We start from the raw sequence: 15,716 nt of genomic DNA, 5'->3' as shown, positions 1-15,716 counted from the left end.
TTCATCATATTGGCCAGGCTAGTCTCGAACTCCTGACCTCAGGTGATCCACCTGCCTCCACCTCCCAAAGTGCTGGGATTACAGGCGTGAGCCACCACGCCCTGCCGTGACTGTCATGGTGTGTTGAGGTTGTCATTGCACAGAACTGGTGATTTTCACAGGACTGTCATTACCCTGGGCTGGTGATCATTCAGCGGTATGTTGGATGCTTCCGCCTCTGCAGGCGGCTGCCCATGCTGGCAACTTGTGAGTCACTGTCTCAGCGGTCCTGTGTGTGACTTGTGGGCCTGAGGGTGTGAAGTTGCCAGTACTTATGTCATCATCAGGTGCAGGGGCGTGTGTGGCTGTCCTTTGTGCTGCCAAGTCGTGATTTGTGGCTGTCTCCTAGTCGGATCACTGCTCCTGTGACTCTGACCCTTGTCCTACTTGTGATGCCAGGGGAGGGGGAAGTGGGCATTTCACCTTGTGAGGCCTGTGGCTGTGACAGCTGTCAAGGCTATATGTAGGCCGGGCGCGGTGGCTCAAGCCTGTAATCCCAGCACTTTGGGAGGCTGAGACGGGCGGATCACGAGGTCAGGAGATCGAGACCATCCTGGCTAACACGGTGAAACCCCGTCTCTACTAAAAAATACAAAAAACTAGCCGGGCGAGGTGGTGGGCACCTGTAGTCCCAGCTACTCGGGAGGCTGAGGCAGGAAAATGGCGTAAACCCGGGAGGCGGAGCTTGCAGTGAGCTGAGATCCGGCCACTGCACTCCAGCCTGGGTGACAGAACGAGACTCCGTCTCAAAAAAAAAAAAAAAAAAAAATGCTATATGTGTGCTGCCCCCTGTACAGACAGGTGTTAGGGACCACGTGTGTCAGCCACTGCACATGTAGGTGTCTGGGCCTGTGTAGCCATGACACTTTATAGTGCATGTTTGTGTCACCTCTGTGTCTGGGTTGCCCCGGCCCCTGTGTTGCCTTGTCACACTGGGTGATTAGGTGTGTCTGGGATTGTTGTCCTTTGCTTGTGTGATTAGCCATCTATCGTGTGTCACCCTTGTGAGTGGCGGTGGCCGTGGCTGGGTGTGCGCCCATCCGGCTCGTGATGGCTGTTTCCTGTCTTGGAGTGTGTGTCACCTTGTCAGGGCCCGTCTGGCATCAAGTACAAGAGCAGGAGTAGGCTGGCTGTGGTGGCTCACGCCTGTAATCCCAGCGCTTTAGGAGGCCGAGGTGGGAAAATCACTTGAGCCCAGGAGTTCAAGAGCAGCCTGGGCAATGTAGCAAGGTCTTATAACTGCTGAAAATACAAAAATTAGCCGGGCGCACCTGTAATCCTGGCTCTTCAGGAGGCTGAAGTGGGAGAATCGCTTGAGCCTGGGAGGTTCAGGCTGAAGTGAGCCGAGATCATGCCGCTGCACTCCAGCCTGGGCAACAGAGCAAGACCCCATCTCAAAAAAAAAAAAAAAAAAGAGAGCAGGTAGCCAGGCACGGTGGCTCATGCCTGTAATCCCAGCACTTTGGGAGGCTGAGGCTGGCAGATCACCTGAGGTCAGGAGTTTGAGACCAGGCTGGCTAACATGGTGAAACCCCCTCTCTGTTTTTTGTTTTTGTTTCTGTTTTTTTTTGAGGCGGAGTCTCGCTCTGTCGCCCAGGCTGGAGTGCAGTGGCGCAATCTTGGCTCACTGCAAGCTCCGCCTCCCGGGTTCACGCCATTCTCCTGCCTCAGCCTCCCGAGTAGCTGGGACTACAGGCGCCTGCCACCACGCCTGGCTAATTTTTGTATTTTTAGTAGAGATGGAGTTTCACCGTGTTAGCCAGGATGGTTTCGATCTCCTGACCTCGTGATCCACCCACCTCGGCCTCCCAAAGTGCTGGGATTACAAGCGTAAGCCACTGTGCCCGGCCCCCCTCTCTACTAAAAACATAAAAATTGGCCGGGCGCGGTGGCTCAAGCCTGTAATCCCAGCACTTTGGGAGGCCGAGACGGGCGGATCACGAAGTCAGGAGATCGAGACCATCCTGGCTAACCCGGTGAAACCCCATCTCTACTAAAAAGATACAAAAAACTAGCCGGGCGAGGTGGCGGGCGCCTGTAGTCCCAGCTACTTGGGAGGCTGAGGCAGGAGAATGGCATAAACCCAGGAGGCGGAGCTTGCAGTGAGCTGAGATCCGGCCACTGCACTCCAGCCTGGACGACAGAGCGAGACTCCGTCTCAAAAAAAAAAAAAAAAAAACATAAAAATTAGCTGGGCATGGTGGCAGGCACCTGTAATCCCAGCTACTGGGGAGGCTGAGGCAAGAGAATTGCTTGAACCCAGGTGGGTGGAGGTTGCAATGAACTGAGATCGCGCCATTGCACTCCAGCCTGGGTGACGAGCAAAACTCTGTCTCAAAAAAACAAACAAAAAAGCAGGTGTGTGCCTCCTGCTGCGCTGTGTCTCCATGTAAGGGGCTGTGTGTGTCCAGAGTTAGTGTCCTCACAAGAGTGGCTGTGTCTCACACTTGTCCTAGCTGTGTGTGTGACCTCTAAGCAGGTAATGAGTGTCATTGTTCCTGGGTATGGGTCTAGCAGTGGCCCAGGTGGCCTGATAGTCCCCCTGGACCCCTTTCCAGGGAGCCATTTGTGCAGGCCAAGCTGCGGCCCGAGGACGGCCTGTACCTCATTCAGTGGAGCACCAGCCACCCCTACCGCCTGATCCTCACAGTGGCCCAGCGTAGCCAGGTGTGCCCAGGGCTGGGGCCTGGGGCTGGGGCTGGACACGCTCCCTGCCTGGTCCCTTGCTCACCGCTCCCATCTCTGCCACCTCCCGCCAGGCACCAGACGGCACACAGAGCTTGCGGCTCCGAAAGTTCCCCATTGAGCAGCAGGCCGGGGCCTTTGTGCTGGAGGGCTGGGGCCGGTCCTTCCCCAGCGTTCGGGAACTTGGGGCCGCCTTGCAGGGCTGCTTGCTGAGGGCTGGGGACGACTGCTTCTCTCTGCGTCGCCGTTGCCTGCCCCAACCAGGAGGTACGACGATGGGGGGACCTCTGGGTGGGATGTGGTATCTCTCCCGCAGGCCCACCCTCCATGACTTCACACCTGCCTCCAGAAACCTCCAACCTCATCATCATGCGGGGGGCTCGGGCCAGCACCAGGACACTCAACCTCAGCCAGCTCAGCTTCCACCGGGTTGACCAGAAGGAGATCACCCAGGTGGGAGCAGGGAAGGGGCCCGGGGCAAGGGCAGGGCCCCTGGGGATGTGGGTGCTGGGGGCCTTGGGAGATCAGCTGCGAACTCTCACCACGGCAGTGTTCTGTGCCACATGGTTCCGCAGCTGTCCCACTTGGGCCAGGGCACAAGGACCAACGTGTACGAGGGCCGCCTGCGAGTGGAGGGCAGTGGGGACCCTGAGGAGGGCAAGATGGACGACGAGGACCCCCTCGTGCCTGGAAGGGACCGTGGGCAGGAGCTACGAGTGGTGCTCAAAGTGCTGGACCCAAGTCACCATGACATAGCCCTGGTGAGTGGCAGGGCCAGGCCTGGGGGGTCTGGAGGAGGCAGGATGGGAGGGGTGTGTCTGGAGGAGGCGGGATGGGAGGGGTGTGTCTGGAGGAGGTGGGATGGGAGGGGTGTGTCTGGAGGAGGTGGGATGGGAGGGGTGAGTCTGGAGGAGGTGGGATGGGAGGCATGTGTCTGGAGGAGGTGGGATGGGAGGGGTGTGTCTGGAGGAGGTGGGATGGGAGGGGTGTGTCTGGAGGAGGTGGGATGGGAGGGGTGTGTCTGGAGGAGGTGGGATGGGAGGGGTGTGTCTGGAGGAGGTGGGATGGGAGGGGTGTGTCTAGAGGAGGTGGGATGGGAGGGGTGTGTCTGTGGAGGAGGTGGGATGGGAGGGGTGTGTCTGGAGGGGATGGGATGGGAGGGGTGTGGCTGTGGAGGAGGTGGGATGGGAGAGGTGTGTCTGGAGGAGGTGGGATGGGAGGGGTGTGGCTGTGGAGGAGGTGGGATGGGAGGGGTGTGTCTGGAGGAGGTGGGATGGGAGGGGTGTGTCTGTGGAGGGGGTGGGATGGGAGGGGTGTGTCTGTGGAGGAGGTGGGTTGGGAGGGGTGTGTCTGTGGAGGAGGTGGGATGGGAGGGGTGTGTCTGTGGAGGGGGTGGGATGGGAGGGGTGTGTCTGTGGAGGGGATGGGATGGGAGGGGTGTGTCTGTGGAGGAGGTGGGATGGGAGGGGTGTGTCTGTGGAGGGGGTGGGATGGGAGGGGTGTGTCTGTGGAGGAGGTGGGATGGGAGGGGTGTGTCTGTGGAGGGGGTGGGATGGGAGGGGTGTGTCTGTGGAGGAGGTGGGATGGGAGGGGTGTGTCTGTGGAGGGGGTGGGATGGGAGGGGTGTGTCTGGAGGAGGTGGGATGGGAGGGGTGTGTCTGTGGAGGAGGTGGGATGGGAGGGGTGTGTCTGTGGAGGGGGTGGGATGGGAGGGGTGTGTCTGGAGGGGGTGGGATGGGAGGGGTCGGCTTTGCAGCCACCTGACCTGCCCGGCCCCCACAGGCCTTCTATGAGACAGCCAGCCTCATGAGCCAGGTCTCCCACGTGCACCTGGCCTTCGTGCACGGCGTCTGTGTGCGCGGCCCTGAAAGTGAGTGGGTCCCGCCATACCCATCCCCCTTTGGCAGCCCACCCCTGTCTTATACCCACACCCTGATCTGTACCCCAACCCTCGACCTACACCCCCAACCTATCCCTATTTCTCGACTCTCACCTGTACTCTGATCCTGGGCTATACCTTGACCTTCAACCTAGACCCCAACTCCTGACGATATTCCAGCCTATAACTTACATCCCAACACCTCGACCCTCACCTGCGCTCAGTCTCAGCCCCCACCCTGATTCCCAACTACATCCCCATTTCCATCTACCTCTCAAACAACCTCTACAATCCAGCACCCATCTGCCCCTGGCCCCATCAGCACTATGGCCTCAGGCAGACTCCAGCGCTGATGTGTCCTGACCTCCTAGACCTCAGCCCCTGCACATCCAACCCTGCCTAACCCCACCTCTTCCTTTCCTCTGCAGGTAGCTCAAAACTCCTTGTATAGGCTACGTGTGGTGGCTCACACCTATCCCAGCACTTTAGGAGGCTGAGGTGGGAGGATCGCTTAAACCCAGGGGTTCAAGACCAGCCTGGGTAACATGGCCAGACCCTATCTTTACAAAAAATTTAAACATTGGTCGGGTGCAGTGGCTCACGCCTGTAATCCCAGCACTCTGGGAGGCCGAGGTGGGCGGATCACGAGGTCAGGAGATCGAGACCATCCTGGCTAACACGGTGAAACCCTGTCTCTACTAAAAATACAAAAAATTAGCCAGGCATGGTGGCGGGCACCTGTAGTCCCAGCTACTCAGGAGGCTGAGGCAGGAGAATGGGGGGAACCCGGGAGGCGGAGCTTGCAGTGAGATGAGATCGCGCCACTGCACTCCAGCCTGGGCCACAGAGCGAGACTCTGTCTCAAAAAAAAAAAAAAAATTTTTTTAAAATTAGGACCAGGCATGGTGACATGTACCTGTAGTCCTAGCTACTTGGGAGGCTGAAATGGGAGGATCACTTGAGCCCAGGAGTTCAAGGCTGCAGTGAGCCATGATTGTACCACTACATACCAGCCTGGGCGACAGGGTGAGACTCTGTCTCAAAAAAATAAATAAATAAATAAAAAGTAAAGCCCTTGTACAGAGCAACCCTAGACCCGCCCATCCCTCAACCCCCTGTGTGTGTGCATCTTCCCCACTTTCCCCTGGACCCTGGCTGACGCCCTGACCCACAGCCCCCTGACTACTCTGGTACCCCAACATCACTTAAACCCCAACCTCAAGCCCCCAGCGTCTGCTTATCCACGCCCATCCCCCCCATCCCTAGTTGCTTACTTTGTAGGCTCACCTTTATCTCCTTTTTTGTGAGACAGGGTCTCCCTCTGTTGCCCAGGCTGCAATGCAGTGGTGCCATCATGGCTCACTGAAGCTTCAACCTCCTGGACTCAAGCAATCCTCCTGCCTCAGATTCTTGAGCACCTGGGATCACAGGCGTGTGCCGTGGAGGAGGTGGGACACCCAGCTGATTTTTTAAAATTTTTTGTAGAGATGGGGGCCTCACTATATTGCCTAGGCTAATCTCAAACTCCTGGGCTCAAGGGATCTTCCCGCCTCAGCTTCCCAAGTTTTTTTTGTTTTGTTTTGTTTTGTTTTTTTGAGACAGAATCTCACTCTGTCACCCAGGCTGGAGTGCAGTGGCACGATTTCGGCTCACTGCAAGCTCCACCTCCCAGATTCATACCATTCTCCTGCCTCAGCCTCCTGAGTAGCTGGAACTACAGGCGCCCACCACCACGCCCAGCTAATTTTTTTGTATTTTTAGTAGAGACAGGGTTTCACCGTAATTTTCTGTATCTTTAGTAGAGATGGGGTTTCGACATATTGGCCAGGCTGGTCTCGAACTCCTGAGATCTGCCCGCTTCGGCCTCCCAAAATGCCGGGATTACAGGCGTGAGCCACCATGTCGGCTGTGTGTTTTTTTTTTTTTAGTAGCGATGGGGTTTCATCATGTTGGGCAGGCTGCCCTCAAACTCCTGACCTCAGGTGATCCACCCGCCTCAGCCTCTCAAAGTGCTGGGATTACAGGCGTGATCCACTATGCCCGGCCCACCTTTCTCTCTTGAACTTCAACTTCCTCCATGCCCCACACCACCTGGACCCCAATGCCCTCATCCACCACTGCCTTTGCTGCATTCCGCATTTCTTCTCTCCCCAAACTCACTTTCAACCCTGACCAAACTCCACCCACACTTCTGCCCTGACACCTCCCCAGCCACATGCCAAGTCCCTCCCTGGCCTCTCCTCCAATTCCCTGCCATCCAGAGGGCAGAAGCAGGCAGGTCACCCCAGAGCAGCTGTGTCTTTGCAGATATCATGGTGACAGAGTACGTGGAGCACGGACCCCTGGACGTGTGGCTGCGGAGGGAGCGGGGCCATGTGCCCATGGCTTGGAAGATGGTGGTGGCCCAGCAGCTAGCCAGCGCCCTCAGCTACCTGGTGTGTGGCCTGTGTCAGTCAGGGAGGGCCAGGAACCCAGGAGATCGAGACCCGCCTGGGCAACAGGGCGAGACCCCGTCTTTTTTTTTTTTTTTTAGATGGAGTTACACCCTGTCGCCCAGGCTAGAGTTCAATGGCATGATCTCGGCTTACTGCAACCTTTGCCTCCCGAGTTCAAATGATTCTCCCACCTCAGCCTCCTCCGCAGTAGCTGGGATTACAGGTGCCTGCCACCATGCCCAGCTAATTTTTATATTTTTAGTAGAGATGGGGTTTCACCATGTTGGTCAGGCTGGTCTCGAACTTCTGACCTCGTGATCCACCCGCCTCAGCCTCCCAAAGTGCTGGGATTCTAGGCATGAGCCACCACGCCCAGCTGGCCCCGTCTTTAAAAAATAAATAGCCAGGCGTGGTGGCTCACACCTGTAATCCCAGCAGTTTGGGAGGCCAAGGCAGGTGGATCACCTGGGGTCAGGAGTTTGAGACCAGCCTGGCCAATATGGTGAAACCTTGCCTCTGCTAAAAATACAAAAAAAAATTAGCCAATGTGAGGCCGGGTGCGGTGGCTCATGCCTATAATCCCAGCACTTTGGGAGGCCGAGGCAGGCAAATCACGAGGTCAGGAGTTCAAGACCAGCCTGACCAATATGGTGAAACCCCATCTCTACTAAAAATACAAAAATTAGCCGGTCGTGGTGGTGCACGCCTATAATCCCAGCTACTTGGGAGGCCGAGGAAGTAGCCTTGGGAGGCCTGGGTGACAGAGTGAGACTCTGTCTCAAAAAAAAAAAAAAAAAAAAAAAAATTATCCAATGTGGTAACTTGCACCTGTAGGCCCAGGGACTCAGGAAGCTGAGGTGGGAGGATCACCTGGGCCCAGGAATTTGAGGCCATAGTAAGCTATGATCACACCACTGTACCCCAGCCTGGACAGCAGCATAGCTAGACCCCATCTCTACCAAATATTTAAGAATGAGCCAGCCGTCGTGGTGTGCACCTGTAATTCTAGCTACTTGGAAGACTTGAGCCCTGGAGTTTGAGGCTGCAGTGAGCTATGTTCGTGCCACTATACTCCAGCCTGAGAGACAGAATGAGCCCCTGTCGCAAAAAAACAAAAGAAAAAAAATAACCCCCTCAAAAAACAAAACAAAAAGAAACCCAGTGATGGTCACAGTTGTCCTTTTCACATTGACTGTCCCTATGGGGTCCAGGTTTGGGGTTGGCATCTGTGCCCCTCCTGAGTGGCCACACCCCCTCTCCTGCCCACCTCAGGAGAACAAGAACCTGGTACATGGTAATGTGTGTGGCCGGAACATCCTGCTGGCTCGGCTGGGGCTGGCAGAGGGCACGAGCCCCTTCATCAAGCTGAGTGATCCCGGCGTGGGCCTCGGCGCCCTCTCCAGGGAGGGTGAGTACCGGAGGGGACCTGGGCACAGTCGGGGGCTTCCCCTGCTCCTTTCACCCTTGGTGACCTCTGACCTTGGCCTCCCAGAGCGGGTGGAGCGGATCCCCTGGATGGCCCCCGAATGCCTCCCAGGTGGGCCCAACAGCCTAAGCATTGCCATGGACAAGTGGGGGTTTGGTGCCACCCTCCTGGAGATCTGCTTTGATGGAGAGGCCCCGCTGCAGAGCCGCAGCTCCTCCGAGGTATGTCTAGGAGACCCTTGGGCCCTCCCCACGATGGGGACCTCTCCAAGGAATCCAGAGGACAGAATCAGAGCTCAAAGCTGCCTCCCCTCTGGTCTCGTGACTTCAAGTCTGTCTGGGCCACCAGCAGGTGGTCCACTCGTTGGGGCTCAATGTAGTCCTAGCCTTTTTAGGTCCTTGTGGAAGTCACTTGTGCCTGGTACACACAAGGCAAGTAAGAGACTTGATTTCAGTTTCAGGCAGAGTGACCAGGGCAGTGATGGGAGAGGCCCAGGCTGCGGAGTGGGGAAGAGGGGTGGAGGATGTGCCTCACTCAGCAGCGGGGTCAGACAAGGCTTCCCAGAGGAGGTTTGTGAGTGACGGTTTTTTTTTTTTTTAAGACGAAGTTTCGCCTTGTTGCCCAGGCTGGAATGCAATGGCATGATTTCGGCTCACTGCAACCTTCGCCTTCCAGGTTCAAGTGATTCTGTCTCAGCCTCCCGAGTAGAGGGGATTATAGACACATGCCACCACACCTGGCTAATTTTTGTGTTTTTTGTAGAGACAGGGTTTCAGCATATTGGTCAGGCTGGTCTTGAACTCCTGACCTCAGGTGATCTGCCCGCCTTGGCCTCCCGAAGTGCTGGGATTACAGGCATGAGCCATAGTGCCTGGTCCCAGAAAAGGTTTTATGTAAGTGTAGAATTATGCCAACAAGTCCGGCTAAGAAGGGCAGCCTAGGCAGAGTGCATGGCCTGTGCAAAGGCTGAGGCTTCAGTGTATTGAGGAGCTGTGGTCTATAGGAGGGGCGGGAGGGGACCTCCGGGCTGGAGGCTGACTGTGACACTCCAGCTCTGCATAATCACTGGACCTGGGTCCCAGGCTTGGCTCTGCGGCTGTGAGCACGTCCTCCCACTTTGTGGAGCCTCAGTTGCCTCATCTGTATAATGGGACTGATAAGAGTGGGCACCTGGCGGTCCACTGTGGGGGCTTGACTCTGCCTCTTGGGGAAGGGGTGGGGGCGAGGGGAGGATGTTGACTCCTCTGAGTCCCTTCCCCAACAGAAGGAGCATTTCTACCAGAGGCAGCACCGGCTGCCCGAGCCCTCCTGCCCAGAGCTGGCCACACTCACCAGCCAGTGTCTGACCTATGAGCCAACCCAGAGGCCTTCATTCCGCACCATCCTGCGTGACCTCACCCGGCTGCAGCCCCACAGTGAGCTCCATCCCAGTGCTGGGACCCTGGGGAAGTGGGACGGGGCTGGGATCCCTGCTGTGTGCCTACAGCGCACGAGAGGTGTCTGTACAGTGGTTCAGGGTGTGTGCCAATTTCTTGCAGTGGCGTTCATAAGCACGCCCTGCCTGGCTGCCCTGAGCTCTCCTTTATTTATTATTAATTAATTAATTAATTTATTTATTTATTTTGCGATGGAATCTTGCTCTGTCACCCAGCCTGGAGCACAGTGACGCGATCTTGGCTCACTGCAACCTCCACCTCCTGGGTTCAAGCAATCCTCCCACCTCAGCCTCCCAAGTAGCTAGGATTACAAGCACGTGCCACTTTGCCTGGCTAATTTTTGTATTTTTAGTACAGGTGGGGTTTTGCCATGTTGGCCAGGCTGGTCTCAAACTCTAGACCTCAAACGATCTATCCGCCTCAGCCTCCCAAATTGCTGGGATTACAGGCATGAGCCACTGTGCCTGGCCTCCTTAATGTTTTGTCTGGGCAGAGACACAACTTCTTTGGATTAGAGATTTAGACCATTGCAGTTTTTTTTTTTTCTTTTAAAAAAATTTTTGTATTGTTTTCTTAAAAAAATTAATATGTTATTTTATTTCTTTTTTTTTTTGTTTTGAAACAGAGTCTCACTCTGTTGCCAGGGTGGAGTGCAGTGGTGTAATCTTGGGTCACTGCAACCTCCGCCTCCTGGGTTCAAGTAATTCTCCTGCCTCAGCCTCTCGAGTAGCTGGGACTACAGGCGCCCGCCACCACGCCCGGCTAGTTTTTGTATTTTTAGTAGAGATGAGAATTCACCATATTGGCCAGGATGGTCTCGATCTCTTGACCTCGTGATCCACCCGCCTCGGCCTCCCAAAGTGCTGGGATTACAGGTGTGAGCCACTGTGCCTGGCCTATTTTCTTTTTCTTTCTTTCTTTCTTTTCTTTTTTTTTTTAGATGGAGTTTTGCTCTTGTTGCCCAGGCTGGAGTGCAATGGCGTGATCTTGGTCCACTGCAACTTCCGCCTCCCGGGTTGAGCACTTCTCTTGCCTCAGCCTCCCGAGTAGCTGGGATTACAGGCGTCCACCACCATGTCCAGCTAATTTTTGTATTTTTAGTAGAGACGGGGTTTCACTATGTTGGCTAGGCTGGTCTCAAACTCCTGACCTCAGGTGATCCACCCTCCTCAGCCTCCCAAAGTGCTGGGATTACAGGCATGAGCCACCATGCCCGGCCTAATATGCCATTTTCAACTGGTCATATCACATTTTTCTTTCTCTTTTTTTGTTTTAAAGACTAGGTCTTGCTGTGTTGTCCAGGCAGAAGTGTGGTGGCTATTCACAGACACGATCATGGCTCACTGCAGCCTGGAACTCCTGAGCTCTAGGGATCCTCCTGCCTCAGCCTCCCAAAGTGCTGGGATTACAGGTGTGAGCCACCACACCTGACCAGTTTTTCTTTTTTCTCTATGAAATATCTGTGCCTTCTATCCAATCTCAGAACTTCCAGATGTCAGGTTTTTCTGTTTTTTCTTTTTCTTTCTTTTTTTTTTTTTTTTTTTTTAAGAGACAGTCTCTCTCTGTGGCCCAGATTCACTGCAGCCTCAAAACTCCTGGGCTCAAACAATCCTCCTACCTCAGCCTGCTGAGTAGCTGGGACCACAGGCACGTGCCGCCACACCTGGCTAATTTTTTTTTTTTTTTTAACTTTTTTGTGGAGATGGGGTTTCACCATGTTGTCCAGGCTGGTGTTGAACTCCTGGGCTCAAGTGATCCTCCCGCCTCGGCCTCCCAAACAGGTGTCAGTGTTGATGCAGCCAACTCTGCATCATTTTGGACAGTAAGTGGATTCAGCTGTTGCAGGAAAAAGTTTTCTTACCTCTGGGATCAGATCCTGGGGTAGCTGAGGCTGGCTTTGTGACTCCCAAGTGTGTGCCTGCTGGGGAAAGGATCGGGGTCAGGCCTTTACCCACCGCAGCTCTTCCAGATCTTGCTGATGTCTTGATTGTGAACCCGGACTCATCGGCGTCAGACCCTACGGTTTTCCACAAGCGCTATTTGAAAAAGATCCGAGATCTGGGCGAGGTGAGGGTGGGGCCCGGGCTGCTAAAAGGCCCACCTGGTCGGGGAGGAGTTTGGGGGTTGAGGATAAATACCTGCCTAAGGTGATTCCCAGGAGATGTGGGTGAGACCCTCTGCTTTGAGGGAGGTCTAGGTGCCAGGGAGTCTTAATAGCGCGGAGTGGGCTGGGCCTGGGGTATTCCGAAAGCATCTGCCTGGAGGAGTGGCCTGGGAAATCGGGGGTTGGGGAGTGGTGCAGGGTTTGGGGAGATGGAGCTGACCCTGGTGCGCTCCCGACCAGGGTCACTTCGGCAAGGTCAGTTTGTACTGCTACGATCCGACCAACGACGGCACTGGCGAGATGGTGGCGGTGAAAGCCCTTAAGGCAGACTGCGGCCCCCAGCACCGCTCGGGCTGGAAGCAGGAGATTGAGATTCTGCGCACGCTCTATCACGAGCACATCGTCAAGTACAAGGGCTGCTGCGAGGATCAAGGTGGGCGGGACCCGGCAATCCCTCGATACTCGAGGGGGCGTGATTAGAGCGTGGGTGTGCCCTTGTGGGCGGGGCCAGTCTGGCCTAGCCAATTAGAGACTCTCAACCCCAGGCTGCAGGACGCGATTCTTGGCAGCTGGGTGAGCGTGGTCAGGCTGCCTCCTTCCTATCTGGGGGGTGCTACCTGCTGGGGCCAGGATGGACGGGAGCCACCAGCAGCTCCCTCAAGTGAGAATGGGGTTCTGTGCGCGGGTCTTGGCCTTCCCTCCCGACATTGGAGGGGCTCTGCTGGGCTCAGGGTAGGCGATCCCCGGCCCGCCCTTTATCGCCCCCCACGGGGGCCGCCCCTCTCCGCGGCAGGCGAGAAGTCGCTGCAGCTGGTCATGGAGTACGTGCCCCTGGGCAGCCTCCGAGACTACCTGCCCCGGCACAGCGTCGGGCTGGCCCAGCTGCTGCTCTTCGCCCAGCAGATCTGCGAGGTGGGTCGGCCCCGCCCCTGCTTCCGGAGCTTGCCCCTTCCTCTTCAGCTTGGGCTGGCCTCAGCTGTCCGATGCAGTCTGCTCTCACGCTCCACCCCTGCTTATTTGCCCAGGCCCTCTTGTCCTTGCGCTGACCTCCGAATTGGTCGGCTTGCTTGGCCACACCCCCTCCTCCAAGCGACCACGCACTGCAGGCTTGGCCCCTCCCAACTCGCCCTCCTGCCCAGCGTTGCTAGTCTAGCCCCGTCCCTGCTCTCTGGCTTAACCTCCTTTTGCTTGGTGCCACTTGCCATCCGGCCCTCTCCAGCGGCCGGGTAGCCACAGGCCTGACCTGACTGTCTCCCAGCCTTGCTGGCTGCTCAGGTCCTGCGGTCGCCCCCGGCCGAACCCCGCCCTGTTGAAACTGACGAGCCCTGCCCCGCCCCCAGGGCATGGCCTATCTGCACGCGCAGCACTACATCCACCGAGACCTAGCCGCGCGCAACGTGCTGCTGGACAACGACAAGCTGGTCAAGATCGGGGACTTTGGCCTAGCCAAGGCCGTGCCCGAAGGCCACGAGTACTACCGCGTGCGCGAGGATGGGGACAGCCCCGTGTTCTGGTGATCAGGCGGGGTGCAGTCTGAGGGGGTGCTGGGGTCACTTGAAACAGGCAGGGTGGAGTAGACGGATGCTGAGTCTCATGACGGCATGGTCTCGGTGAAGTGCGTGCGGGGGTGGGGCCTATGGAGACAAGGGGCTGTGTATAGAGTGCGGCTTGGCCTGGTGAGCAGGGTTAACCCGGCCTAGCCAATGAACGCCTCACCCCGCTCAGGCTGCGCTCTTTAGGGTGGGTCCCAACTGAGCCCAGAGGGTCCTTCAGTCTCAGGTGAGGGCTTCAGCCTGGTCTGATCCCCAAACCCTCAGTGCAGCCCCCCGAGGCCTGAGTGACCCCCTTCCCCTAGGTATGCCCCAGAGTGCCTGAAAGAGTATAAGTTCTACTATGCGTCCGATGTCTGGTCCTTCGGGGTGACCCTGTATGAGCTGCTGACGCACTGTGACTCCAGCCAGAGCCCCCCCACGGTGAGAGCCAGGCCCGCAGCCCCACCAGGAGTTTGCTAGAGCAATTAGAAAACCATGTAGTTAGGCCGGGCGCGGTGGCTCACATCTGTAATCTAGCACTTTGAGAGGCCGAGACGGGCGGATCACTTGAGGTCAGGAGTTCAAAACCAGCTTGGCCATCTTGGTGAAACCCCGTCTCTACTAAAAATACAAAAAAAAAAAAAAAAAAATTAGCTAGGCATGGTGGTGTGTGCCTGTAATCCCTGCTACTTGAGAGGCTGAGGCAGGAGAATCGCTTGAACCTGGAGACGGAGGTTACAGTGAGCCCGAGATCGTGCCACCGCACTCCAGCCTGGGTGACAAGAGGGAGACTCCGGGCGAGGTGGCGGGCGCCTGTAGTCCCAGCTACTCGGGAGGCTGAGGCAGGAGAATGGCGTAAACCCGGGAAGCGGAGCTTGCAGTGAGCTGAGATCCAGCCACTGCACTCCAGCCTGGGCGACAGAGTGAGACTCCGTCTCAAAAAAAAAAAAAAAAAAAAAAAAATTGAAAAGCATGCGTTCACATCCCAGCTCCTCACTCTCGCCAGTACTCACCCACAAGAGCTCACAGTACTGATCTGTAAAATGGCCCACCTACAGTGCAGGGAGCCACAAATTGTGACAGAAACCCTCAAACGGAGGCAGGCAAAATAGGAACAATTTATTCTGCTATTTGCAAACTTCATGGATGGGGGAGCCAGGGACTTCATCCTGGACCCTCGGATCTCATCAGGAATCCTGTTTTCCATCTCTCGGATCTACTGTTCTTTGTGGTATCATCTGTCAGGCAAGGTTTCTCTCTGTGTGGTGATAATAGTGCCCCCTAGCCCTCAGGGAACCCATACCTCTGGCTCAGGGTCCTAGTGGTCCTTTTTTCTGCTTAATTCTCAGGACTTGGTCTGATTGGTCCAGCTTGGTTCCTGTGTGCACTCCCAGGTCTATCAATGCGTAGTCATGGGCCACAGGGATTGGCCAGCCCTGACTTTGGGGGAGGAGCCAAGGGTGTGTTAGGGGCTTATTCCAAAGTGCTTTTGTGAGAATAAAAAGGCTAGCGCGGTGGCTCACTCCTGTAATCCCAACACTGGGAGCTCGGGGGCGAGAGCACTGCTTGAACCCAGGAGTTCGAGAACAGCCTGGGCAATGTAGTGAGACCTCGCATCTTCTTTTTTTTCTTTTTCTTTTTTTAGACGGAGTCTTGCTCTGTCGCCCAGGCTGGAGTGCAGTGGCGCGATCTGGGCTCACTGCAAGCTCCGCCTCTCGGGTTCACGCCATTCTCCTGCCTCAGCCTCCCGAGTAGCTGGGACTACAGGCGCCTGCCACCACGGCCGGCTAATTATTTTTTTGTATTTTAAGTGGAGACGGGACTTCACCGTGTTAGTCAGGATGGTCTCGATTTACTGACCTTTTGATCCGCCCGCCTTGGCCTCCCAAAGTGCTGGGATTACAGGTGTGAGCCACCGCGCCGGGCCTTTTTTTTTTTTTTTTTTTTAAAGACAGTCTTGCTCTGTCGCCCAGGCTGGAGAGCAGGGGCGTGATCTCTGCTTACTGCAACCTCCACCTCCATTAAATGTGAAACTTTAATGGAGTTTCATATTTGTTGCCCAAGCGATTCTCATGCCTCAGCCTCCCAAGACCGTGTTTCTGAAAAAAAAAAAAAAAAAAAAAAAAGCCGGGAGCAGTGGCTCACGCCTGTAATCCCAACACTTTGGGAGGCTGAGGTGG

General features: G+C 56.0%; 1 protein-coding gene across 50 annotated transcripts in view; it reads left to right on the top strand.

The window, feature by feature from the left end:
- TYK2 (tyrosine kinase 2) overlaps positions 1–15,716 on the top strand; it is a 34,532-nt gene that overhangs the window by 17,359 nt on the left and 1,457 nt on the right. For 19 of the 50 annotated variants that reach the window (XM_077977333.1, XM_077977318.1, XM_077977305.1 and 16 more), the window contains 14 exons: positions 2,598–2,706; positions 2,799–2,991; positions 3,074–3,177; positions 3,300–3,485; positions 4,507–4,594; positions 6,911–7,038; positions 8,311–8,446; positions 8,531–8,685; positions 9,729–9,879; positions 11,870–11,967; positions 12,245–12,437; positions 12,798–12,916; positions 13,345–13,517; positions 13,860–13,977. In XM_077977333.1, coding sequence (XP_077833459.1) covers positions 2,598–2,706; positions 2,799–2,991; positions 3,074–3,177; positions 3,300–3,485; positions 4,507–4,594; positions 6,911–7,038; positions 8,311–8,446; positions 8,531–8,685; positions 9,729–9,879; positions 11,870–11,967; positions 12,245–12,437; positions 12,798–12,916; positions 13,345–13,517; positions 13,860–13,977 — 1,951 coding nt within the window. Of the gene's footprint in view, positions 1–2,597; positions 2,707–2,798; positions 2,992–3,073; positions 3,178–3,299; positions 3,486–4,506; positions 4,595–6,910; positions 7,039–8,310; positions 8,447–8,530; positions 8,896–9,728; positions 9,880–11,860; positions 11,968–12,244; positions 12,438–12,797; positions 12,917–13,262; positions 13,518–13,859; positions 13,978–15,716 lie in introns of all 50 variants that reach the window. The other 31 variants (XM_028839940.2, XM_077977302.1, XM_077977311.1 and 28 more) reach the window with 12 other exon arrangements.

Source organism: Macaca mulatta, chromosome 19, assembly GCF_049350105.2.
Source record: "Macaca mulatta isolate MMU2019108-1 chromosome 19, T2T-MMU8v2.0, whole genome shotgun sequence".
Lineage (NCBI taxonomy): Eukaryota > Metazoa > Chordata > Mammalia > Primates > Cercopithecidae > Macaca > Macaca mulatta.
This window is presented reverse-complemented; position numbering and strand designations above follow the sequence as displayed.